At 46.4% G+C, this 25,850-nt stretch overlaps 1 protein-coding gene across 2 annotated transcripts in view; it reads right to left on the bottom strand.

Moving 5' to 3' along the window:
• Positions 1-811: 811 nt before the first annotated feature.
• Positions 812-25,850, bottom strand: part of ILRUN (inflammation and lipid regulator with UBA-like and NBR1-like domains) — a gene marked incomplete in the record, with an annotated part of 119,891 nt that continues 94,852 nt past the window's right edge. Inside the window, 2 exon segments of one of the 2 annotated variants that reach the window (XM_027770210.1) lie at positions 812-2,194; positions 23,215-23,543. In XM_027770210.1, the coding sequence (XP_027626011.1) occupies positions 2,159-2,194; positions 23,215-23,543 (365 nt within the window). 2 annotated transcript variants of the gene reach the window in all.

Below are 25,850 nucleotides of genomic sequence, written 5' to 3'. Positions count from 1 at the left end.
CAGAGGAGTGACATGCCTGATCTTATGGCTGCACATTTACTCCCCACCCCACACCCATAAGGTAATATGTTGAAGCCCTGACTCCCAGTATGAGCAGGAAGAACGGCTGGGCGTGTGCGGGCTACCGGGTGGCAGTGTCCCAGGAGATTGGCACCAGCAGCAGCAGCAGTCCAGGCCTAGCAGGGCCCTCAGACAAAAGGCCACCCTGAGCCCTGTGGTGTGGGCGCACAGCAGGGACTACCCTCTACTCTACTAGGGAGGGGGCATGCATGCGTGCGCAGCAAAAGGAGGGGCTCAAGTAGGTGCCAGTCTAGCCCAGGCCAGGGGCACTGCTTTTCCTTTACCCTGCAGGCCAGCTCCACCCTCCCCCAGGGCTTCTCCAGTGGGCCAGTGCTGAGGCCCCCTTCTACTCTGAGAGGGGCAGGGAGGAGAAGGGGGATTTCATACAAGCCTTCCTTCCCACAATCGAGCTTTAAAAAACAACAGTCTCTGAAGAGGATGAGGAGGACAAACACCACACGATTTTTGGAACTCAGACACCCAGACAGAGACAGGCAGGCAGACCTTCACCCACACCCCGGCTACACGACCTGCTGCAGCCACTCGCACCTGGTCCCCTGCTTGTTTCACACCCCAGGAGGGATGGGGCGTGGCCACAGCAGGTGACCTGCAACCGCACCCTAGACCCATATCCCCGCTCTCAAACCAACTCAGACTCAGGGAAGGAGGGGTGAGAAGAGAAGAGGGACTTTGCATATTCTTGTATCTTTGGCAGACAGCTGTTCTAGCCTGATTCAAGTTTCCCAAGGAGATCTCCACATCTCAACCTGCTCGGAATCCACAGGGTGCCGGGACTGGGGGGCACCCGCCGACTGAGCAGCCAGCTAATCAGCCTCCGCGCCAGCTGGGCCGCCCCCCTGCCCATCTCCCTACCAACAACCAAGCATCCTGCTGAGGACAGGGCAGGGTGGGTCCTCTCATGTCCATCTCAGTGTGGTCTCCGAGACCACGCAGTCAGTGACCGGCCCTTCTCCGTGACAGAGTCCCCATCTAGGGCTGTATTTTCATACCTTAACAGCTCAGCCTCCACTAATGGGCTGTGAAAACACCAAAATGACAATCGAAGGGAAACACAGGGAAGCGAGTTGTGTGACAACAGAGAAGCGTGGGCGCCGTCACATCTGCCTGCGGCACACTTGCTGGTGAGTTGCACCAACACCCGTGCATGCGCGCATGGTGCACGCAAACACGCAGCACAGAGGCGCTGTTCCCAGAGGGAGTGGGGAGCACTGCAGGAAGAATCCAAAAGAGCAGTAAGCGTGATGGCATTTCTCTCTGCCAAGAGACACATGGAAGAAAAGTAATCTGAACCATAAAACGTGTATACAGGACACCTCTCGGCCTCAGAAACTGTCACTCGAGACCAGTCTTCCAGGCTTCCTCTGCTGCTCACACAGGGAAGTTTGGTCTTCTGAGAGGTTCTGATGCTGACAAGCCACAAGGTTGATGAATACAAATGTCAAAGGTGTAAATCAACAGAAGATTAAAGAGAAAAGAGGAGGAAAGGGTGATAACTGATGCCATTAAAAACAAACGGGGTCAGAGACTCCTGGAGTCATGTGGCACGGCAGATGTGCTCCTGCAGCACTGACCCGCAGAGTCCCCAAATGCCACGCCAGCTTCGAACCCGAACTGCTTCCAGAGCAAGCACTATTCTACAGAGTATGTATCCCTTATTTAAAAAAATAAAAGTGGGGAAAGAGGAAAAAAATTAACGTGTGCTCAAAACTACAACCTCTCTGTAGGCAAAATAATTTTTGTTTAAAAAGATGGCTTTTTTCCCTCCATTTTCAACTTTTTTCTTTCACCTTCCCAAGTGACCTAACGCCTTGTTCGACTGACGCCTAATACACAAAAGCCAAGGTGGCTGCATGGATTTCTTCTTGGTAGCCTCAACACCATTCCTGCGATTCAGCATTCACACATGCATACTGAGTTTACTCAAAACTAGTCTGTTCTGCTTCTTCCGCTTCTTCCAGGATGGGGGCAGAGCCAGGGGTCCGTGCGATGTGGTCTGCAATCCAGAGGAGCCCCTTGCCCTCCCCCCCAAAGTCAGGCCTTCTGTCTTTTGTTAATTTTTCTTCTTGCTGACACCCGTTTAAGACTGGCCGAAGGGGTAAGGCCCGTGGAGCCCCTGGAAGAGAGTGAAGACAGTCAGTGATGGCAGACATGGCAGCGTAACCTGACAACCAAACCGAGTGGCTCCCAATGAGCCAGGAGGAGGCCCGAGTGCACAGACAAGGCCGGAGGGTCGTTCTCGCCCCCGAAACCTCAGCAGGCCAAAGGTCAGGACACTTCAAGTTGCTAAATTTCTCACTGACTCATGTCATCCAAAGAGAGGGAGGCTGGACAGAGACTCCCCATCTTTCAACCGGTAGATCAGTCAGTCCTGACCCTCTTCCCCTCAGGTAACAAAGCTCTTCCATTTCCTGGGTGATAATTTCCCACCCTCTCTGCTAAAGACCCTCGTACACCACCTTCTGTGCCTAGACTGGAGACGTAGGCTCCTGCAGGCCATCAGCCTGGACGGACAAACACTGCGGCAGAAACAGCAACCAGCCACTCGGCACCTGGGGACCCGGCACGGTGGCGGCTGGTCATACGCCGTTTAGTCCTCATCTCTGCCCTAAGAGCCAAGCTGAGTACTGTCATACCCACTTGACAATGCGCGTTTTACTGCAGAGACTGAGGGATTTGCTCAAGGTCACACAGTTAGTGCGAGACAGAGCCAAGATTCAAACCAAATCTGATGGATGGCAGTGTTCTTCATTCTCCCATGCTGCCTGTCCACTGCCACGTGATAAAACACTTTATATGCCGGTTGGCTGCATAAAAAAAAAAAGCTTTAGTCTTTATTTAATTTTATTTATTATTATTATTTTTAATTTGCTATAGGGCATGTGTGCTTGCCAGAGAGAGAGAAAAAGAGACGGTTTCGAGAAAGCAGGCCACCTGGGTCCCTATGTCAAGAATCAGGCACCGGGACCAGCAGTTGGCGTTAATGGCTATGTTGCTGGACTCCCACATAGTCGACCGCGGTTTGCGTCCTGGACCCGGTGGCTTAAAACTCATGCCGGGCGTGTGTGCGTGCGTGCCCAAGATCCTGAGAGGAGAATGGAGGAGAAGGGATTGCGGCGCGGCCATCCTCTCTGGGGGGTGATTTCTCGCTTTCTGTCTCTCTGTCTCTGTCTGTCTGGCGAGCACACGTGCCCTATAACAAAAACCTCTCAAAAAAAAAAAAAAATCAGGCACCAAAACATGCTGACACCAAAAGCAGCTGCAGAAACACACTTGAGGATGACATGGCCCTCTTTTGGGCCTGCCCCTTTCTCCCCACTGTGCTCCTTGGTAAGACCAGTCAATGCCAAGGTCCAAAAGGACCGAAGTAATTGGTGAACAGCCTTATGAGGGTCCAACATCCCAAACTGGCCTAGAAGGAGGCAGGGTCCCTGGACTAGAGAGATCAAATGGGTTAGGAGAACATGAGTAATCGTGACAAGTGGTCAGAGGGGGCTTCCTGATGTTGGACAACAGTTAATAATCCTGAATCTAGGCATAACTTGGGATTGGGGAAGCACAAGAATGACTGAGATGACATTTTCCAGTAGTGGGCAGAGTCTGAATTTAATCACTTTAAGAAATAACACATTTCAAGCCGGTAGGAGGCATGGTGGTTAAGGGCACTGGATTCCCACATGGCTGGCTGTGGTTTGAGTCCCAGACTTGGCAGCTTCCTTTTTCACTTTATTTATTTATTATTCATTTGCTATAGGGCATGTGTGCTTTCCAGAGAGAGAAAGAGAAGGTGAGAAAGCAGGCCACCTGGTCCCTATGTCAAGAATCTCTCTGTCCCTCTCTAGTCAAATTAAAATAAATGAATAATTAATTAAATAATTCTTACACACACACACACACACACACACACTTTTCTTTGAAAATAAAAGAAGATGCTTGGTTACTGGGCTGCCAAAGATTAGATCCCTTTTCAGTATGACTTTGTTTTGTTTGCTGCTATCTCTCTAGCACTTAGCATGGCCCTTGGTAAATATCTGTTGTATCTCTGAAGGACAGCTTATTTCTCAGACTACTATCTGGAGTGTCAGACTCTTTAAATCAGAGGAAAACTGGCCTCTCCAAAACCAAGTTTTTAAATAGCTGCTTAGGCTTGAGGACCCAGTATGTGAGTCATGCCATCCATCTGGTCCCAGCCTCCCAGGTCCTGGGAAAGGCCGAGCTCTCCAGAGGTAGTTGGCTGGAGACATACAGCCCCTCCAGTCTCCACTGAAGGGAGATACAGGATGGGCAGAACTAAGCGTTGATCTGGGTTCTGCTCCCAGCTTTTATTAGCTCACCAAGTGACCCTGAGTGAGATCCCTTCCCCTCAAAGGACCTCAGGTTCCTCTTTAAATCTTTCCAGATTTAAGATCACAGGAGCTGGGACCAGCAGGTGGTGTGGTGGTTAAGGTGCTGGACTCCCACATGGCTGCTCACAGTTCAAGTCCTGGACCTGGCAGCTTGCATTCATTCTCTCTCTTTCTCTCTCTCTCTTTGGTGAGCACATGAACTATATATATATATATATATACACACACATATAAATAAAATGAATAATTAAGGAGAAAAAAGATTACAGGGGTTGACACAAACTACCTGGCTCATAAGGCTGAAGAACAGTATTCTAAGAAATAGCCCTTCAGGCATGCTTAGGCCAGTGGTCAAAGCTGCCAGGAATTGGAAACACAAGATCAAAGCTCCCATCATTTTTTCAGTGGGAAGTACTACTGAAACTGGTCTTGCCTTCTGTTTTTCTACACAAGGCCCCACAGACACAGAGCTGTCTCCACTGAACAGAAAACCCTGAGGAGGTTATCTGGGAGATGGCAGGCCCATACTGAAAGAGCACTGACTATGCGTCAGGTGCTGCAGTAGCACTTAATAGGTTCTCTTTAACCCTCAGAGAGGCATGGGGATGAGCCTGAACTCCAAGTTCAAAGAGGAGAGTAACCTGATCACGCCACGGCTGGTGCGTGGAACAGCTGATGTTTATAATGCCAAAACGGCACATGACTGCCAGCCCAGCCACCGCGCACGGGCCATCAGGTCAGCCAACCATGCAGCCATCCCAGCAGCCAGAGCACCCCACTCGGCCAAATGTGGGCTGGAGACAAGGGACTCTGAGACCCACCTGGCAGGGCCAGTAGGAGGGCCACATACAGTGGAGGTCTCTGACTCAGCACTTCCCAACATTCACTCATTCAGAACCCAGAAAGCAACACAAGCTTACATTCCCTTGGGATTTAGAACCAAGCCAATACTCAGAGAGCTCTCTGTGGGGGAATAAAAGCACAGAGAACAGAAAACATTTGTTTTCTATGAACTATTTCCTTTACTTTAAAACTTTTAACTGCTTTCTAGTCCAAAGCGCCACACATTTTTATGTGGACCTTTATAAAGCAAGTATTGGCATTGTTGTTTGTCTACAATACTTGGAGAAAAAAGTATTGGGGTGGGGGGGTAGGGGCTTCAAAAAGTTCATGGAAGAATAAAAATTTTTTGTGTTTAGGGGGGGGAGAGGTTTTTGTTATAGGGCGCCAGTTCTTGCCAGAAAGAGAGACAGAAAGCGAGAAATTATCCCCAGGGGGGATAGCCACGCCGCAATCGCTTCTCCATTCTCCTCTCGGGATCTTAGGCTCACAAGCACATGCGCCCAGCGTGAGTTTAAGCCACCGCGTCCGGGACTCAAACCATGGTTAACTACGTGGGAGTCCAATGATCTTAGCCATTACACCATCTGCTGGTCCCGAATGGAAAAGAGATTAAAATGCATATTTAGTTTGGTGCAAAAATTTGAAATTCATGCACTGTTCTTCCATACTATGCATTTCTTTTAGAATTAATTTTATTTATTCATTCATTTTTAATTTGAGAGAGAGAGGGAGAGAAAGTGAGAAAGCACCACCAGGCCTGGAACTCGAACTGCAGTCAGTGATGTGGAAGTGTCCAGCACCTTAACCACTATGTCACCTGCTTGTCCTCATAATAGGTGTTTTTTAATAAACTGTTTAAAGAACCTGTGTACATGATTTTGCCAAAGAGAAATTATGCCTACCAAATGGGTCTACATGGGGCTAGCAGGTAGTATAGTGGTTAAGGTGCTGGACTCCCACGGGCCACCAATGGTGCGAGTCCTGGACCTGGTGGCTTGAAACTCATGCTCGGCACTTGTGCATGTGTGATTAAAATCTTGAGAGGAGAACAGAGAAGGGATTGCAGCATGGCCACTCCCCACTGGGAGGTGGTTTCCCATTTGTCTGTCTTTCCAGCAAGTGTACACACCCTATAGCAAAAATCTCTTTAAAAAAGGGGAGGGTGGGGTCTATGTAACTGGCAGAGAGAGGAATAAGTATATATGCATTTCCAGATCTCTACTTGATTAGCCTGGCCCTCAGACCACTCCATGTGGTAAACTCAGATTATGGTCACTGTTGATCCTCTATTTATTGACTGAGGTCTCACATCTTTGGGGAAGAAAAAGGCTACCTAATCCCCTCTCCTCGAGGGAACTGCATACTGGAGGTGTTTATGCTCAGCTGGTGCAAGAAGGTGGGGCCTAGAACAAGCTCTCGTTCTCTTTTCCCCACATTCACAATCCTTACTTCAAGGAAGGAAGAGGGAGCCAATTCTATTTCGAAATCGCTTCGTGATCTAGATTCCTCACATACAGGATTGATTACAGGTGTCCCAAGTGGATCACAGAACACAAGCAACGCAACACCAGTCGTAGAGGAAAAGTCTGGCGGAGACTTCGAGAACAGCTTGTCCAGGGAGTCCTGCGGCAGGCAGCCAAGCGGGAAGTGCCTTTCTGAATAGTGGGATGGAGGCACATTGAAAATAAGAGGCCTGCACAAATTTCAGTTTCTGCTGGAGTTCCAAGACAGGGTGTAACAAGTTCTGGTGGCCACCCCAATTCCAGCCCAGCCTAAAAGTAGGGTTTGATAATACAGATAATGTTCACTTCTTCTGGGGCCTAACAACTCTTCAACCTTTATCTAGGAAAAACAGATGCCCAATATTTTAACCTGGCAACAACGACTTATCACCTCTAACGGTTCTGCTGCTCCTACTAAGGAAAACAGACAAAGGAATACATGACCGTGAAGGTATCACAAGGCCTGAATTCAGCTTTGACTCAAGCAAAACCCAAGGCCTTCCGCATAATCATAAAACCTAATGAGTGGGCCTATTACATAGCCTACTGGGTTAAAGGAGATGGATCCTACATGGCTGACTATGGTTCAAATCCTGGTCCTGGTAGCTTGAAAAAACACACCAGGTGTGTGTGCCTAAAATCCCAAGAGGATGGAGAACTGGAGGAGAAGAGCTTATGGCATGACTGTACTCCACTGCATGACACTTTCTCCCTCTCTGATTTTCTCTATGGCAGAAAAACAAAACCAGGGCTAGCTGGTGGCGTGGTAGGTAAGGCAGCTGGGTCCTGCATGGCTGTGTGGTTTGAGTCTCGAACCTGGTGGCTTCAAAATATACCAGGCATGTGTGCAAAAATCCCAAGAGAAGAATGGAGAAGCAAGGATTGTAGCAAGGCCATCACCCTTGGGGACTGATTTTTTACTTTCCCTTTCTCTCTCTGGCAAGCATACATACTTTACAGCAAAAACTGTTAAAAACAAGGAAACAGAACAGTGAGTTTGATGCAGAAGGCCACCGTCCTCTATGAGAAGTATGTCCCATCACGTAAGAACTAGCACCAAGACTGGTGACCCATGCTAACAGAGGGCATAACTACTTAAACCCAGGAAAGAACTCTCTTATCTCACTCCAGCTCTTCAAGGCCTACTAGCCTGTGCAGAAATGGGTTTTCAAAGGCTACGTTGCTTAGAGCAGTCCTGTACCAGCTGGGACAGATGCTGCTCAGGTCCACAGGGGTGGAGGTGTTACCTGTTTTGCCTTAGCCTATCCTAAGTTTCCCTGGGACGGAACGGCTGTCATAGCAGTGAACACTGGGATCTCAGTTCAGCTTGGCGGGAAAGCAGGGGAGTCGTCTGTATGCATGAAAGCTTTGCATTCACCAGTGTGGGGACAAGAGACCTTTACCTCCAGCCAGCAGGATGCCTACAGAAGTTGGGCTGGGCCCTGAACCACATTTCCATAATGCAGTAGTAACTACACTAAGCCATAATTTGGCTAACTTTCTAAAATATTTTAAAAGAACATCTATAAACATAAAAGACAAGCTCAGTCCCATCCATCACAGTCACCTGAAGGGGTAATCTAAGCTTCAGTACTTACAATCCTGTCCTCAAGACAAACTGAAAAATAACTGCAGTCTCTCTGATTTGTTTTTCGTTTGCCAGGGATCTGGTTATCAGTGATTTTGGGTAAAGACGCACCTAACTCTAACATCTCGGAGTTCTTCCTAAAATAATACAGAAGTCAAAATAACCTTTCCAGAAAGGATACTAAAAGCTGACACTGAGAGAAAACATCAACTGTACGCCAAAGAACTAAAAATAGGAACGAGTTTTGTTTTAGCTACAGTTACTCACCCCCCGCCCCCCATAAGGTGTATGTGATCACTGGAGAGAGACAGAAAACGGAAAAGTGAGAAACCCCTCCCTCCCAGGGGACACCCATACTGCAATCCCTTCTTCTCCATTCTCAACTAAGGATTTTGTGCATACACATACAAATGCCTGGGGTGATTTTCAAGCTGTCGGGTCTGGGGCTCAAACTACAGTCAGCCATGTGGGGAGTCCAGTACCTTAACCACAATGCCACCTGCTGGCTCCTAGAATGAACTTCAAACATTTTTCCCCCAGGAAGGCATGTGTGCTCTCCAGAAAGAGACAGAGTCAGAGAAAAAGTACTCCCTATGGGGGATGGTCATGTTGCAATCCCTTCTCCATTTCTCTTTCCTTTTGGGATTTTAGGCATAGCTTGGGCACATTTTCCAAGCTGTCAGGTCCAGGATTCAAATGGTGTAGTTGGTCATGTGGGATCCAGCCACCTTAACCACCATGCCACCAGCTGGCCTGAATAAACTTCAAAGTTTATTCCTTACTTTTCAACAGTAGGTAGTACAGTGCTATCAGGAGAGCAGACTGCCCCAGTAATGAGGAAGGAACCTGTTCCTGCCAATTCCTTGTGCTTAAGTATCAGTAAAACGAATGAACTGTAGGGACCAACAGGTGGTGTGGTGGTTAAGAGTGCTGGACTCCCACATGGCTGACTGTGATTCAAATCCTGGACCTGGGACTTTCATAATTTAAAAAAAAAATAAAAGAAGAATAATGAACTGTGAAATACACTGCACGGTAAGCCAGCTGTTTTCTTTTTGAGAGGATTTTGCTATAGGGCACATGCACTCGCCAGAAAGAGAGGCAGAGAGACAGAAAGCGGGAAATCACCCCCCAGAGGGGATGGCCACAGTGCAATCCCTTCTCCTCCATTCTCCTCTTGGGATCTTGGGCACGCACGCACACACACACACCCGGCATGAGTTTAAGCCACCAGGTCTGGGACTCAAACCATGGTCGACTACATCGGAGTACAGCAACATAACCATTAGATCAACTGCTGGTCCATGAGTCAGCTGTTTTTAACCTTCCAGAAAAAAAAATTGTAAAGTAGGCAGAAATTCCTAATAGAATGAGGAACTCTCAATGAGAACTTTTTAGGTTACTCTTTCTCCGTATGAAAGCTTGTTTAGATAAACTACCACAGCATGAAAACTTGCACCTATCTATCTTTATTTTGCTTTTATTGTGATTTGATTTAAGTAAATAAAAGTCTTCACATAGCTTAATAGAAGACAGGAGCATTTGCTGCGTAGCTATGAAATAACGTGCTTTCCGGTGTATCCCGACGGCACCATCGGGTAACACCACAGGCCCTCCTCAGTCCCAGCCAGTCCCGCCAGTGCTGTGCCTGCCTAGTGCTCCTCGGTATCACTGACGGACACTGAATGCAAACACAGAAAAATCCAGGCTTTAGTACTAAGTTCTATCCTGATCCTGTCCTGCAAACATGGCGTGGGGAAGCCCTGGCTTACAGCCTGGCCTGGTTGGCAAGGGCCAGACACCGGTGAGGCCCTGATCAAACCCACTAGTTTCACATTAAGTAGAAACAAAACTGAGTCTGGAGTAATGGGAAGAGTATTAAGCTTTCTCTAAAAGCCAGGGTCTTTTCCAACTGCTTGGAGAGCTTGCTGGTGATATAGCAGGGATACTTCTGCAGGTAATTTAACATTGGTATTCGAGCCACTTTCACGTGACAGTCCTCCAAAATTTGAAGATACGCATGTGAGAATCATCCAAAGAACGGAAAATAAACCTACTTTTATGCATAATGGCTGATCATGGGGCAAGCTCAGCTGATAGCCTTCTGGTTGTGCCAAAACTGATTAAAAGCTTAACTAGTTCTAACTATGAACATTTTTGTAAAGTCCTGTAAAATAATTTTAATACTTACCTCTGAATACAAGTCTCCTGTTGCTTTTAACTAATGTCTACAGTCCTGCTGGAGACTTCTCATCTGTCCTTTCAATATCCCTGCACCCATGCATCCAACCCTTCCTTCATCAATCACCCTTGTCCTTCCTTCTGTCACCTGCACCTCTGTCCTCCCTCCATCATCTATCCTCCTGTCCTTCTAAAGCACTCCAAGGCCAAAGGCAATTTCCACAGCTTTCACCTACCCCCCATATATATATATATATAACATAAATAAAACTCAAACAAATTTGATCCTTTCCCTTTCAATAAAAATTTCAGAGTGAACTATTAGGAAGTCAGAAAAGTCATGATGCATTTTTGCACAGAAAAATATGTGCCAAAACTGATTAAAAGCTTAACTAGTTCTAACTATGAACATTTTTGTAAAGTCCTGTAAAATAATTTTAATACTTACCTCTGAATACAAGTCTCCTGTTGCTTTTAACTAATGTCTACAGTCCTGCTGGAGACTTCTCATCTGTCCTTTCAATATCCCTGCACCCATGCATCCAACCCTTCCTTCATCAATCACCCTTGTCCTTCCTTCTGTCACCTGCACCTCTGTCCTCCCTCCATCATCTATCCTCCTGTCCTTCTAAAGCACTCCAAGGCCAAAGGCAATTTCCACAGCTTTCACCTACCCCCCATATATATATATATATAACATAAATAAAACTCAAACAAATTTGATCCTTTCCCTTTCAATAAAAATTTCAGAGTGAACTATTAGGAAGTCAGAAAAGTCATGATGCATTTTTGCACAGAAAAATATGTCATGAGTTTTCTGACAACCTAATATTTACTTCTTTGGAATTCCAGTTCCAAAGATCTCATGCAATAAACAAGGTGCTAGAACCCGTGGGGAATGTTGGCAGACAAGGCTTCCTCAAGACCATCTCCTGGGGCAGAGGAGATTCCTAAAAAGGAAGAGAGAACGGATAAGAACCTCCGTGGGAGGACACCCAAAGGAGAGAAGCTTACCTAAGTTCCTAGTCATGGAGCCTCTGGTGTTAACTGGGAATTCTGCTAGGACACAGGGTGAGGCTTCTGGTCCTACTTCCGTTAGGATTTCAAGTTCCTGTAACCTTCTGTCAACTCCCTTTTCCTTATAAGCCATCGTGCCCCCTGTCTCTCTCACGATTAACTCACAGGCATCACTCCCCATCTTCCAAGATGGCAGGCTGAGGAAAGAGAATGGGGCCTCTTCTCTTTGGTCCCATTCAACCATATTTGGTTTTATTTTGCCATTACCCTGCTCCAAAGCACAATGGCACTCTATCTCCTTTCACATTAAACGTGACCTAACCCTTGCTTGGCTTTCAAAGGTCTTTCTTCAAAATTCACCGCGCTCTCTTTAAGCTCATCACAGCAGGGCTGGGCTGGCCAGTGTCCCATAAATACACCTTGCCCGTGATTGCCTCTGGGCTGCCCTCCATGTGGTTCTTCTTCCCTCCAATTCAGTTCAAATCCCCTCCATTAAGGTAACACTTTCCTGACTTGTCCAAGCCTCACTGTTCTCTCCTTCCAAACTTCTATAAACACTAGAACTGGAACTCAACACACTCTGTCATTACTAGCTCTCCTTCCTCCCGATGGGCTAGTCACATCTATGTAATCAGAGAGTAAGTTTTGTTATTATTTGCTAGAGGGCATGTTTGCCAGAGAGAGAGAGAGAGAGAGAGAGAGAGAGAAAGTGTGTGAAAGCATTCTCCATTGGGGATGGTCACACCACAAACTCTTTTCCATTTCTCCCTCCTTTTGAGATTTTGAGCACACACACACACATGCCTGTGTTTTTTCACACACACACACACACATGCCTGTGTTTTTCAAGCTGCTGGGTCAGAGCACTGAACTGTGTAGTCAGCCACTTGGGAACCAGCCTTAATCACCAAACCATCAATTGGCCAGTAAATTCTTTGAAAATAAGGACTAACACAAGCTGAACACCCAAGAGGCCTGACTCATTGAATAGTATCAAACCTACTTCTGTACAAAGCCAACTGTTTTAACTGGGCCTTACACAGTGAAATCAAAGCAAAAAGCCCAAGACTCTCAAGCCTGTGCAGATGGTCCACAAGGTTTTAAGGGGTTCACTTTAAGCTGAGCTCTAAGGAAGCCCACATCTTTTTCATGATGTACAACAGCTCTTAATCTTATTTATTTTAGGTTTCTATCACAGCACATGTGCACTCACTAGAGAGAGACAGACAGAGGAAAGTGAGAAATCATCCCTTGGAAGGGATGGCCACACTGCAATCTCCCCTCCATTCCCCCTCAGGGTTTTGGGCACATACGTGCACACACCCTGCGTGATTTTCAAGACACCGGGTCCAAGATTCAAACTGCAGTCGGCCATGTGGGAATATAGTGCCTTAACCACCATGCCATCTGCTGGCCCCTACAGTTCTTAATCTTAATTCTGGACCACCTTGTTAAAATACAGTTACAGCAGACTTAGCTGAGAACAAGTCATCTAAAACCTGAGCATCTATACCAGGAGACTGATCTCACACTTCCGAATTACACTTTACTTGTTTGGACCTGTAATTTCAGCAGTCCCTACCTTGAGAATTTTCACCAGAAATTAAAATGCTGAATTCAGAGTATTGGGAAGAGAATGCTTCCTTACAACTGAAATATGCCAGCAATCCTGGGAACACCAGACTGCTCAGCACCCGAACAGTCTAAAAGCAAGCTCAGAGCCGCGAAGCAGTAAGATGGAGCCAGAGAGCTTCCAGGCTGTTGAGGCACAGAGGGACAGTTCCTGGAGATACTCTTTATTCTCAGATAGTAATGTTACAAACAAAAGACATTCTTCTAAGGCCCAGGGTGTTTGCTTATTTTTAAAATGCACACGTGACCCATGCCAATGCAAACACAGCAAGGCTGGGAGGACTTTACTGGCTCTTTTGGATTTTCTAAAGAGAGTCATCATAGTATCGTGAGCCTCAGATATCCTGGCAGCCCCTGCCGGTATAGAACGTGCTAGTCTGCAGGAGAACTGAGGCAGGCCCCGCGGTTATGCTGTGTTGCTTCCTCCTTGGCCACAATACCTTTAGCGGGAGGCTCCTGCAGATGACCTTCTCAGTGGATGAACTACCTTCAGAGGACAGCCCACAAACCTCACTCCCTCCGCAGCTACCTTCCTCACAGTGCAGTCGAGAACACCGGACTCAGCCCCTGGCACGCTGTGTGACTGAGGAAGGCACTTGCACTTCCCTATTATCTTGTCCAGTGAGGTTCTAACCACAAAGTCACAAGTACTGTGAATTCTGAGTAAGATTCTAAGTGCAATAAAGGTGATCTGGGTAATAGAAATGCTTCCTGTTAGATGGTATAATAAGCTCAGTCCTTGGCACCTGTTCTCTATACAAGTTGGGGAGATTTTGCCCTCAGGGGACACTAGGCAGTGTCTGGAGATATTCTGGGTCGTTATACTGAGGGATGGAAGATGGAGCTACTAGTATCCAGAGGAAAAGGCCAGGGATCTGCTGAAGGTCATACAATGCAGAAGGTACACACCCTTCCAGCCTCCTGCCCCCACGGTCAAAGATTACCTGGTCCAAAACGTCAGCAGTATTGGCCAGTCAGCTGAGAAGCCCTGTTCTACACTCATCATCTGGGGACGGCAGCATTCTCAACATTAGCTACCATCCATGTGACACAGCCCCAAATTTGTATCTCACCTGGAATTTTCTAACACTCCACCCAATTTAGACAGGCAAAAGCCCACCTGGCACCTCCCTGTGGATATTTAAGGAAATCTCCAAAATAGAACCCCAGTCTCTCCTCACTTCTACCACAGTCCTTCCCCTCCGTTGATGGCAATGTCATCCTTCTAATCACTCAGGTTCAGGCCAAAACTGTGGTCCTGGGGGCTGGACAGTGGCACGGTGGTAACTCAGCGCTCTGCCCCTCCACGGGAGTTTCAGACCTGCATCAGGAGACTACTCTGAGCACTCCAGGCTCACGGGTGCCCCCCACGATCTGGGGCTGGCTGAAGCTGAGGTTGGACCCCTGCATGAGGACTCTGTTGGGAGTGCCATCTGTCTCTCTCGTTCATGGAGAAAGAAAAACTAAAAACAAAAACAAAACCAAAAACATCCCACCTCAGTGTCATCGATTACCCTCCCTCACCCCCTTCCAGTCTATTAGTCAATTCTATTAGTTCCAGGAGCAGAAGAGGTGTAGACTGAGACCACTCCTCCTGCCTCTGGGGCTGTGCCTAGTCTAAACCACTCACTCGTTCCACCTGGATTCACTGCTTCCCCACTGCTCCTGCTTCTACCCTTGTCCTGTATTTGCCACCCGAGAACTAGAGTGAGCCCTTCACAGCATTAAATCAGACATCACCCCTCAGTTCAAAACCCTTTCCTGGTTCCCTTCTTCCCAAGGGAGCAATAGCCCAAAGCTTTACCAGAGCCCACACAGCCCGACATGGCCTGGTTTCTGTCCTCAACCTCATCTCCTCCTACTCTCCCTCCTTGCCGCTCTATTCCTAGCACTGGCCTTCTTGCTATTCCTTGAACACATCAGGCAAATTCCACTTCAGGGCTTGTACTGGCTGTCTCTCTGACTAAAACACTTTCTCCAGAAAGCCTTTGCAGAGATAAAACCTGACTTTAAAGGAACAGCAGGACAGCCTCTAAATATGTTCTGGTTCTAAAATACTCAGAATGTTCAAAAGGAGATTTAAAATATGTTATAGAGGGGCAGCAGTTGGTGTAATAGCTACGTCACTGGACTCCCATGTAGCCTACCACGGTTTGAGTCCTCGACCCGGTGGCTTAAACTCACGCTGGATGCATGTGCATGTGTGCCCAAGATCCCGAGAGGAGAATGGAGGAGAGGGGATTGCAGTGTGGCCATTCCTCCTGGGGGGTGATTTCTTGCTTTCTGTCTGTCTGTCTCTGTCTTTCTGGTGAGTGCACGTGCCCGATAGCAAAAACCTCTCCAAAAATGAAATATGTTTCAGAAAAATAAAACTCCAGGCCATAGTGTGGAATAGTGGTTAAAGCACTGGATTCCATGTGGCTAGGTGCACAGTTCAAGTTCTGGACCTGGAGGCTTGAGAAACACACTAGGCGTATGTGTGTGCACGCCCCAAATCCTGAGAGGAGTATGGAGGAAAAGTGATTGTGGTGTGGCCATCTCACGACCCTCCCCTCTCCCCACCACTCCCCGCCGGAGTGTTTCTTCCCAGTGTTGGTGCCCTATAGCAAAAAAAAAAAAAAATAAATAAATAAAACCCCACAGACTGCATCTTTTGGTCACAATCAGGGAATATAAATTGTGTGTGTGTGTGTGTGTGTGTGCGCGCACGCACGCATGTGTGTGAAATCTAGAGGTATAGATGTTATCACAGAAGTGAGTGAGTGGAAATTTCAGGACTAAGAACAATCTAAACCCGAGTGACCATGGATGTTTCTAGGGGAATCTTTCCCCTTCCTGGAGCCTCGAGAGAAAGTAGTGGCTTGTGGGAGAAGGGGTTTAGTAGAAGAGAAGTCACATAATTTGATCACTAATTAGCTAGTAAACATGTGTGCTTGAGCACTGCAATTAGGAAACAATGCAGTGCAATGCTATGGGAGCAGAGAGGCTCAGGAGTCAGAACAACTGCTTTTGTCCACATCCTGGTCTTACCTCTTCCCAGCTGCCAGCCCTGGACTAGTCAGTCATTAAACTTGCAGACCTCAAGCCTCAGGAGGAAAAAGGAGGGAGAATAATAGTCCTATGCTGTGGCAGTACTTGCGAAGGAAATGGAAGTCACGCACGTTGAGCACTGAGCCCACGTCTCTGGGGAACACAACTGGAGGTCGGCAGGCTTAACGGCAACGGGGATTTCTGTCAGAAGCTTTCACTTCTTAGATTAGGTATACCGACAGTAATAGTCACAGTTACGTTAGAAACTCCTCAGCACAGTGCTTACCACAGCACATACCCAGTAAGCAGTACTATCACAGCCCCATTACTGTACTTTCATTGGCCTAGGAATGGGGTTTTGCTACTTGCCCTTTGCCCGAGGAAAACACAAGCTAGATAAAATGACACAGTTTGCCTTCCAGCTTCTCTCTGAACATCTTTTTTTATTTTTTGAGAGGTTTTTGCCATAGGGCACGTGTGCTCGCCAGAGAGACGTGAACAATCACCACCCCCACCCCCCGCCCCCGGGGGGATGGCCACACCGCAATCTCTTCTCCATTCTCCTCTCGGGATCTTGGGCACGCACGCACACACACCTGGTGTGACTTTAAGCCACTGGGTCCGGGACTCAAACGGCAGTGGACTACGTGGGAGTCCAGTGACACAGCCGTTACACTAACTGTCGGTCCCCCTCAGCCATCTTTAAGCCTTTCACGTAAGAGCGGAGACTTGGTGGTTACAGTGGTGCCCTCTAGTGCCTCACATAATCAACCCAGCTAAGAACACCCACCACCTGGCTCTGGTCCGATTCAGTGCCCTTGGAACTAGGCAAATGCTGGCCCCAATTCCACTAAGTCACTCAAATCCCATCCTTACGGATTACGTTCACTTACTGGTCACGTGGAAGTAGATAGTAGGTAATAAGATCCACACTCCATTACACCTTCAGGCCCGCAAAGCAGATCTGTCTTTCCTCAATTTCCTCCAGGAGTCCCTATTATTATTTCTAAAACTTCATCTAAATGGCTAGAAAATAACTCTTTTGTGCCTTAGTCGACACAGATAGCAGCAGGTTAGAACGAGAGTTGTTTTCTAATGGAATAAAAGCAGACTAACTCCTGCTCCAAATCCACATCCCAAATACTCTACAGGGTGGCTGCCAGAGAGAGGGAGGAAGAGGAGCGGGTGGGGGTGTGGGCAGGCAGGGCAGATGGCACTCGGCAGCGGCTGACGGGAAGCGGAATGGACCTCCTCACAAAGATAATCTCAAGTCTCTCCTGAACTGGCACTTGGCGGAAGTAGTAACAGTGGCTCAGACTGTAATCTCAGACCGCAGTTAAAGGAGTACTGACGTACACCAGCCTCTGACATTATTTTCTTTTTGAAGTAAGAACAAACACAAAATAAGAGCCAGAGTCCAAGTAGCAAAATAAATGAATCTAGAGTCCTTTTCAGCTGCCCCAGTGGGAAATACTACTCATTTAGAAAAAGGAATGAAGCGTTCGGCTATCCTGAAGGACAGCCCTCAGTCTTTGCAGCCACACTTACTACTCCCAGCTGTCCTGAATCAGACCATTTGGTGTCTTGGTCTGTGAGGCCTTCTTACAGAACATTTAGAGATTTAAAATATTACTGGCATACGAGAAATAACGTAACCAATTTTAATAGCCCCCTCCCATGCCTCTGTAAACAGTTTTTGCTCACACTGTCCACACAGAAGCTACCCTGGCCTCCAGAGATGAGTCAGAGCGTTAGAATTCATGCCAAGACTAGCCTTGGGTCAACAGTGTGTGTACCTATCCTACCGTGACTGCTGGTCCTCGGAGGCTCTTGAGCTAATCGCATAGAAAGAGTTAATTAAAACAGCTGCTGGGGGCTGGCAGGTGTGGTGGTTAAGGCGATGGACTCCCACATGACTGGCCACAGTTCAAGTCCTGGACCTGGTGGCTTGCTTTCTCACTTTCTGGTTAAATTACGAATAATCATAAATAGAGGCTGGAAAGTGGGGTGGTGGTTAAAGGCAATGGAGTCCCACATGGTCGACCATGGTTCGAGTCCCAGATCTGGCGGCTTGCTTTTTCACTCTCCTTTTCTCTGTCTCTCTCTGGCCAAATTAAGTAATAATAATAACAACAACAAATGGAATTAAATAAATAAATAAATTCTTAAAAAAAAAAAAAAGAATCGTTGGGAACAGCAGTTGGCATAATGGCTATATTGCTGGACTCCCATGTAATTGAGTCTCATGTGGTTTGAGTCCTGGACTCGGTGGCTTAGACTTGCACCAGTGCATGTGCATGCGTGCCCAGGATCCCAAGAGGAGAAAGGAGAAGAGATTGTGGTGTGGCCATGCCCCCTTTGGGGTGATTTCTCGCTTTCTGTCTCTCTGTCTCTCTCTGTCTTCCTGGTGAGTGCATGTACCCTATAGCAAAAACCTCTAAAACAAAAAAGTAAATAAAATGAAATAATTCTTACAACAAACAAAAACACTGCTAACCTTCACCAATACTTATCTCATTGTTCACTTGGGACAGGTTGGCCACAACTGAGCTAACAATGACACCAGCCAATTTCTAACAAAAGCAAGGAGATAGACTTGTGCCTCTTTGGAGCAAGCTAGCCTATACTTATTTTTCTGACTCCCTCTGACAGCTCTCACACAGCCACAGGGCCAAGGCCCTGTGGGCTGCAGGTTACAGCTAGAGCAAGTGTTTCCAACCCAGGGCTTCCCTCTGCCAAGATGAGTCCAGACAGCGTATTCAAGAGCAGCTGGGGAAGGAGTCCAGGGTGTCCATGCATGTAACTGGAAGACGTGCCATTTTGTGCCATTTTGTGGACTTATCCACCTAGCCCTCGTGGAGCAGGTACCTGAGGCAATCTTTTCATTTCATCCTACCAATCTTGGTAAGTCAGACTGTAACCATGGTGGCAGCGGGAAACTATGCCTTCGAAAACTGTGATCTGGGGCTTTCGAGAGGACCATGCTCTTTTTCAGCCTTGAGGGCAGGCTGAGACTTCTCTAAGAAAACCGGATCTATTGCCAGCTCGGTGATCCTGACCCCAGAGCATCAGGCACTCCTCCGACCCATCCATACGGACGGCGACTGGAGCGAACCCAAAACGTGTTCCAACTCCAGGGCCCCAGGACTTTCTTTCTTCCTTTCTATTCACTCATAAATAAAAAGGGGATGCTGATTATGAATATCAAATGGCTATGTACCCTGAGAGTTAAAAATTAGCTTTTTATTTTTATCAACCAGGAAAAGAAGTCACTACTTTAAAGACCCAGAAAAGGTAAGCTCTTCAAAAAGAGGATGCCACAAGCAATGCTCAGTTTAATTAGGGCTGCTCATCTTACTTCCTGTCTGCCTTTCTCACCTTGATGGTATGGCTATCAACTCAGTTCTGACCATCCAGCCCCACGGGAAAAGCTCTCAGTAATGTGGCACACAGAGATCTGAGTCCCAGCTCTGCCTCTCAATGGCTATGTGCTCCTGGAGGCAAGCTAGCTTGTTCCTGCAACCAAAAATGAGATGATACATGGAAAGTTCTTGGCAACACAGCTGGCTCACAGGAACAGGTAAAAAGTAACTCCAGTGTACACCTGATCTCACCACTTTGTTGGGCATACACTGCAGAACTGCAGATGCCCATCTTTAAAAATACACCGTATATTCTCAAGTCAAACGTAAGCATTTAGGACTTTCTCTGGTTTTGAGTCTTACTTCGGCAAAGGTTTATAACAGATGTCTACTTGTGCCCATTGGAAGGTAGCCCCAATTCTTTTCAAAGCCATTACTCTTCAGAAATATACAGAAACTGACTGAAGCTATCTCCCATGGTCCATCACCCATACCTCTTGACCCAGGTCCCTTATTCATTCTGCCCTCAAGCACTTCATCTATTCTCCATCCACAGTCCTTGATGTCTGTCTTTCCAAATCCCACCATTCCTTCCATTACAGCCCCTAGCATCAACTACACTGCTCTCTGGTGACCAAATTCACACTCACCTTGACTGATCCGTTCCCTAACTGCGCTGTGCATGTTTTGGCTCCCCGCTGTACTGTCAGCTTCTGATGGGTAGGGACCACGTCTCTTATTCTCGAGCCTTCCTCTGCACAACGTGCACTGCTCCCAACAGTGCACAGCTGTGTTAACAAAGACTTACGACTACCTACATGCTATTCTATTCCTGAGGAACCCAAGGAGATGGAGCTGACTCAACATTAGCAAGAAATGCTTTCAAAGAATGTGCTGAATGTTTCATATAAATGCTCTGTAAGAACCTGCTTAGATTAAGAAAAAAAAGGAGGGCCATCCCCATAGCCTGGTGGTTAAGGGAACTTGATCCCACGTGGCCCCAGTAGTTTTGAAAAGCATAGAGGAACATGTGTGTCCCAAAGGCCAATAGAATAGAGAAATGGGGAAGGGTGACTATGTGGGGTGACTATGCCCCTTGAGGGCTGTTTCTCCGACTTTCTATGTCTCTGGAAAGCACATGTACCTTGGCAATTAAAAAAGAAAAGAAAAGGGACCAGCAGTTGGCATAATGGCTATGTCGCTGGACTCCCATGTAGTCTACCGCGATTCGAGTCCCAGTCCCAGTGGCTTAAACTCATGCCGGGCGCGTGTGCGTGCGTGCCCAAGATCCTGAGAGGAGAGTGGAGGAGAAGGGATTGTGGCGTGGCCATCTTCCCGAGGGGTGATTTCTCGCTGTCTGCCTCTCTGTCTCTCTGGTGAGCGCACGCACCCTGTAGCAAAAAACAAAAATAACAAACAAAAAAACTCTCAAAAAAAAAAAAAGGAAACGAAAAAAGACCCCAATTTCTCTTTGGGATCTAAGTTTTACATTTTCAGTGCATTATGGTCTTCTTAGCTATTATCTGTGGTGGGAATCTTTTCTCTATAGTTGTCACAAATGTTACCTCTAAATGATTTTTATCAAATCTACTTTAAAAATTATTGGGTTGTCAGAAAAGTCATGATGCATTTTTGCATAGAAAAAACAGAAAAATATCTCATAACTTTTCTGATGACCCAATAGGTAATATACTATTATGAGTTTACCAACTTCAAAAAATACCTCACTGGCCTCACCGTCAACAGCTTCCATAGTCCAGGCCTTCCAAAAGAAGCGGCACCTGGTAGGTCCTTAATTAAGGTTGGCAGAAAATCCCAGTCCACTCCCACCTCACCCCCGAGGATGAGCACTGGTTAAAATGCACAGGTCAGGACCGGCAGGTGGCATGGTGGTTAAGGGTGCTGGACTCCCACATGGCCGACTGTGGTTCAAGGTCTGAACCTGGCAGCTGGCTTTCTCACTTTCCCTCTCTCTCACTTTGTCCCTCTCTGCTCAAATCAAAATAAATAAAGTTAGATGATTCTAAACAAGTTAAAACGCACAGGTCCTCACAGGAAAGGAGAACAAGTACTGGGTTCCCACCTCTGGGAGATGAGCACAATGTTCCAGAACACCAGTCTCTCTCCTAGGACTACAGCAATGACTGACACAAAGGGCTCATGGATGAATAAAGCGGCTTCCCTTTTAGAAAGAACTGGAACTCCTGGTTTTGCCTCTACCAACTTGTATCTTCCCATTAAACTCAACTGCCTCAAGTTCCCATTATAACAAGGCATGCTTAGTCTAGGACTAGCTTATTTACAACCCAGAACATTCATAGACTCTATAGGGCTAAATTAAGAAAGAAAAAACTGGAGAAGCAGGAGCTTAGAAGAAAGTCTTTTATTTATTAGAATGTTAAGATATGGAAACTTTTTCCTCAAACACAGGCAGCTTACTGCCTTACCAGTTTACTTTTCTGATATCCTATACAACTAACATGACTCTACAAAATCCTGTGCAATGACCGTCCAATCAACCGGTAAACCGATCCTTCGTGAGACGCTGCTACCGGATGAAGTCCCTCTTACTAGGCCACGTGGAGAGAGGGCTCACAGTACCGGTTTCTTTTCTTAGGCTGTCTCTTGATCTAGACCACGTATGAACTATTGTTAGAAAAATACCAAGCAACGTGCCCCTCAAATAAACGTCAACTTTACTTTTGAAATTGAGGGTGAACGTCCACATAATGCAAGGGCAGGTTTAACGGTGTGTGACAACAGACAGCTTGCTGGGCACAGCAGTGCTTCAGAGCAGGATGTACAGGAGCTCATAGGACTTGCCACCTGAGCTGCCTCCCACAGTGCGCTCTCAGCATCAGGCTTTATTCAGCCAACCAACACCAACGACCAGGAACCATCACCCACGGAGTGGAGTGCAAAAGGTGCTGTTTATCAACCAGCATCGAGGACTCGATCAAGAAATTAAACACCTGCAAGAGCACCTCGCAACAACTGGAGTATTTAAATCACAGCTAGCTCAACAAACAATTCTCTCTCACTCATTCTCCACATTTGGAAAAGTCAAAATATCACTTGGGCCTCTCTGGGATGTGGATGAGGAAGTCAATGGGCTGTAACAGAATAAGAAGACAGGAACAAGACATGCACAGGGTAAATAAAGTGAAAGCCCAAGAGCAGCATTTAGAGTAAATAAGTGAGCTTGTCTTTCTCTTCAGAAAAACAAATAAAACCCCTCCCAAAACCAGACTAAAACAAAACAAAAATACAAAGTAGGAACAAATTCCCATATGTGTTGTTGCTCTAAGGTACACATTTATGCTGGAAATATGGCTGGTGATATTTTGACACTCTTTTTAAAGGTAAAGAACTTTGCTCTTTCAACACCCAAACCAGAGCAGACAGACAGTAAATTATACGTGTGGATGAGGCAACATCCACAGGATGAAGATGGGGTGGGGGGAGGGGAGAAGGGGTAGGTTCTTGTGTTGTTGCAGTTGGCAGGAGAGCTAAGCAGTCTTAAAAGAACCTCCTCCGGGGAGTGGCAGTCTAGGATTACAGGTTTGCCATGAAGGGGTATCACGATTCCCAAGGCCCGCCACCTACCCCTTCTCCTCTTCTCCGAGGGCACCTACCTTACTGTAAGTCACTACTGATAAGTTGTTTGCGTGACTGCTGGGGGACAGATTTACAGAGTTCTGTGAGAGTCTATTCTGATCTTGCTCGGTTTGGTCAGGAGCAGGAGCCCATGTGTTTTTGCTGATCGAGTCGAACTCGGAACCCCCAGGGTCTTTTAAGTTGTTTTCATCTGATTGTCGGTTCTTTTGGGGAGAGGCAAACGGGTTGAAGTTTCCTTCTACCTTGCGATGCGGCTGTGTGTTGAACTCCGTTTCAAAAGATGACAGCTGCTGCGTTACTCCTAAGAGTCCACCCACCTCCACACTGAGAATCACCCAGATGACATCTGAAACAAAAAGGCAGCTCAGGTCAATGCCAGGCACACCCTTGAGGACCCAGTTGGCCACCATCAAATCCCCCAAATGCCAACTAAACAACAGAAAGAAATGTTCTTCTCTACATTAATTTTAAAAGCTTGCTGCTCAAGTTGCCCAGTACACCTGCACTGCACGCATTTCTGTATTTTGAAAATGTCAAGTTCAAACTCTGATACAAACTGAGTAGGGGACTGTGATGAATCCATGAAACGCTACTTGTACAAAAGCTTACCAGCTGATTCTAATGCAGTCATAGTTGGAAACCATTACTCTAGAGGAACAATGACCAACAGATAGAAACCTAAAAGCTATTGTTCCCCAAATTAACAGCTCTTTGTGGTTTCTGTGGTATTTTGTACACTTTAAAGTCAGAAAATCCAAGACAAGAATAATTTTAAAATGCTTTTAATTACTAGAATTAAAACTTATAGACACCCCCTGCCCCACAGGGCATTTTAGAGTGCCTATATATTGTCCATAATAGGATGACTGAGGGGCTGGCAGGTGGCATGGTAGTTAAAGATGCTGGACTTCGGGGAACCAGCAGTTAGCGTAATGGCTATGTCGCTGGACTCCCACGTAGTCGACCGCGGTTCCGGTCCTGGACCCGGTGGCTTAGAACTCACAACTCACGCCGGGCGCGTGTGTGTGCATGCCCAAGATCCCGAGGAGAATGGAGAAGGGACTGTCTCTCTGTCTCTCTCTGTCTGTCTGGCAAGTGCACACGCCCTATAGCGAAAAACCTCTCCAAAAAAAAAAAAAAAAGATGCTGTACTTCCATATGACCATGACCGACTACAGTTCAAGTCCTAGACCTGGCGGCTTACTTTCTCACTTTCTCTTTCTTTTTCTTTCTTGCTCTCTCACTCTGTCTCTCTCTGGTTGAATTCAAATAAATAAAGTTAAATAAAATAATTATTTTAAAAAAATAGGGTAACTGAGAGAGAGAGAGAGTGTGCACGTGCGAGGAGAGCATTATACTAACATTAGGAAACAGGTATAAACCAGCACTAATTCATGCAAACCTGGACATATCATCACCCTTATTATTGTCTCAATCTATGTGATCAAAGGCACTAAGAGGGGCCAGCAGGCTAAGGCGCTAGACTCTGACATGTTCAACTACAGTTCGAGGGCCAGAGCTAGCAGCTTGGTTTCTCACTCTCTCTCTTTAGTGAGTGCATGTACCTAACAGCAAATTTAAAAATAATAATAAATAAATAATTTTTTTAAATGCGCCAAGAATTTGGTGACTTTCTAACATAACCAATTAACACCAACTTTGTTTCTCTGTAATACAGGGAAATTCCACTACCTACCTACACTGAAACTGTGAATGATTTTTTTTTGTTTTAATAAAGATGCACCATAGTATATCTGGTTATAATTCTGGTCATGATTTCATCAACTTCCAGAATTAAGGGTTCTAATAGAAAAAAAGAAAGAAAAATAGTAGTTTCCTTTGATGTTCAGCAGCTTACTTCAGAAAACAGTGGCATCTATAGTTCTGCTGCAAGGTTTTCAAAAAGCAAGCTACAAAAAGGTCAAGAAGCTTTTCAATGTGTGAATCCTGCTAAAAACAAATATGAAAAAAATGACTAGACTCCTAAAAAAAACTGCTGAGAGGTTGACAGAAAAAGGCAAACACATTTAATCAGTTAGCTACAGTTAGCTACCTAGAAATATAGAAAACACATAAGCCTAGAACAAAGACAATAAGAAGGCAGTGAAGGAAACTGAGGAAAAGCCTCTTAGAGTGTATTTATTCTCAATTTTGCATCTGGGTTTTCTATCAGAAGGCAATCTGAGTGTCATACAGACAATTAAGTTCTGAATTTAAGTTTAGTGGTTTTGGAACTGTGTTAAGAACTGACTGTGCCCAATCAGCCAGGAGGCAACCACAGTAAGTGGAGATGCAGTGACATCTGCTGTTAACTTCTGGAACTGGCAACCCCTCCACCTCTGAGAAGAGAAAACAAAAGCCACTAGCTGCATGGCATGCTTACAGGCCTGACGTCCATTCCTGACATACTTATCATTAAAGAAAATGTGAATTCTCGTGTACACTAGCATCGTAAGAGTTGAAACTCTTGGGGCCAGCAGGTGGCGTGGTGGTTAAGGGCACTGGACTCCCACATGGCTGACCACAGTTCAAGTCCTGGACCTGGTGGCTTATTTTCTCTCTCTCTCTCTCGCTCTTTGTCCCTCTCTGGTCAGATATTAAATAATTAATTAATTAAAATAATTCTTTAAAGAAAGCTCTTGATTACACTGCA

This window comes from Tupaia chinensis, unplaced genomic scaffold, assembly GCF_000334495.1.
Source record: "Tupaia chinensis unplaced genomic scaffold, TupChi_1.0 Scaffold000116_1, whole genome shotgun sequence".
NCBI classification, from domain to species: Eukaryota; Metazoa; Chordata; class Mammalia; order Scandentia; family Tupaiidae; genus Tupaia; species Tupaia belangeri.
The sequence above is the reverse complement of the archived record's forward strand: the minus strand, read 5'-3'. Positions and strand labels throughout refer to the sequence as shown.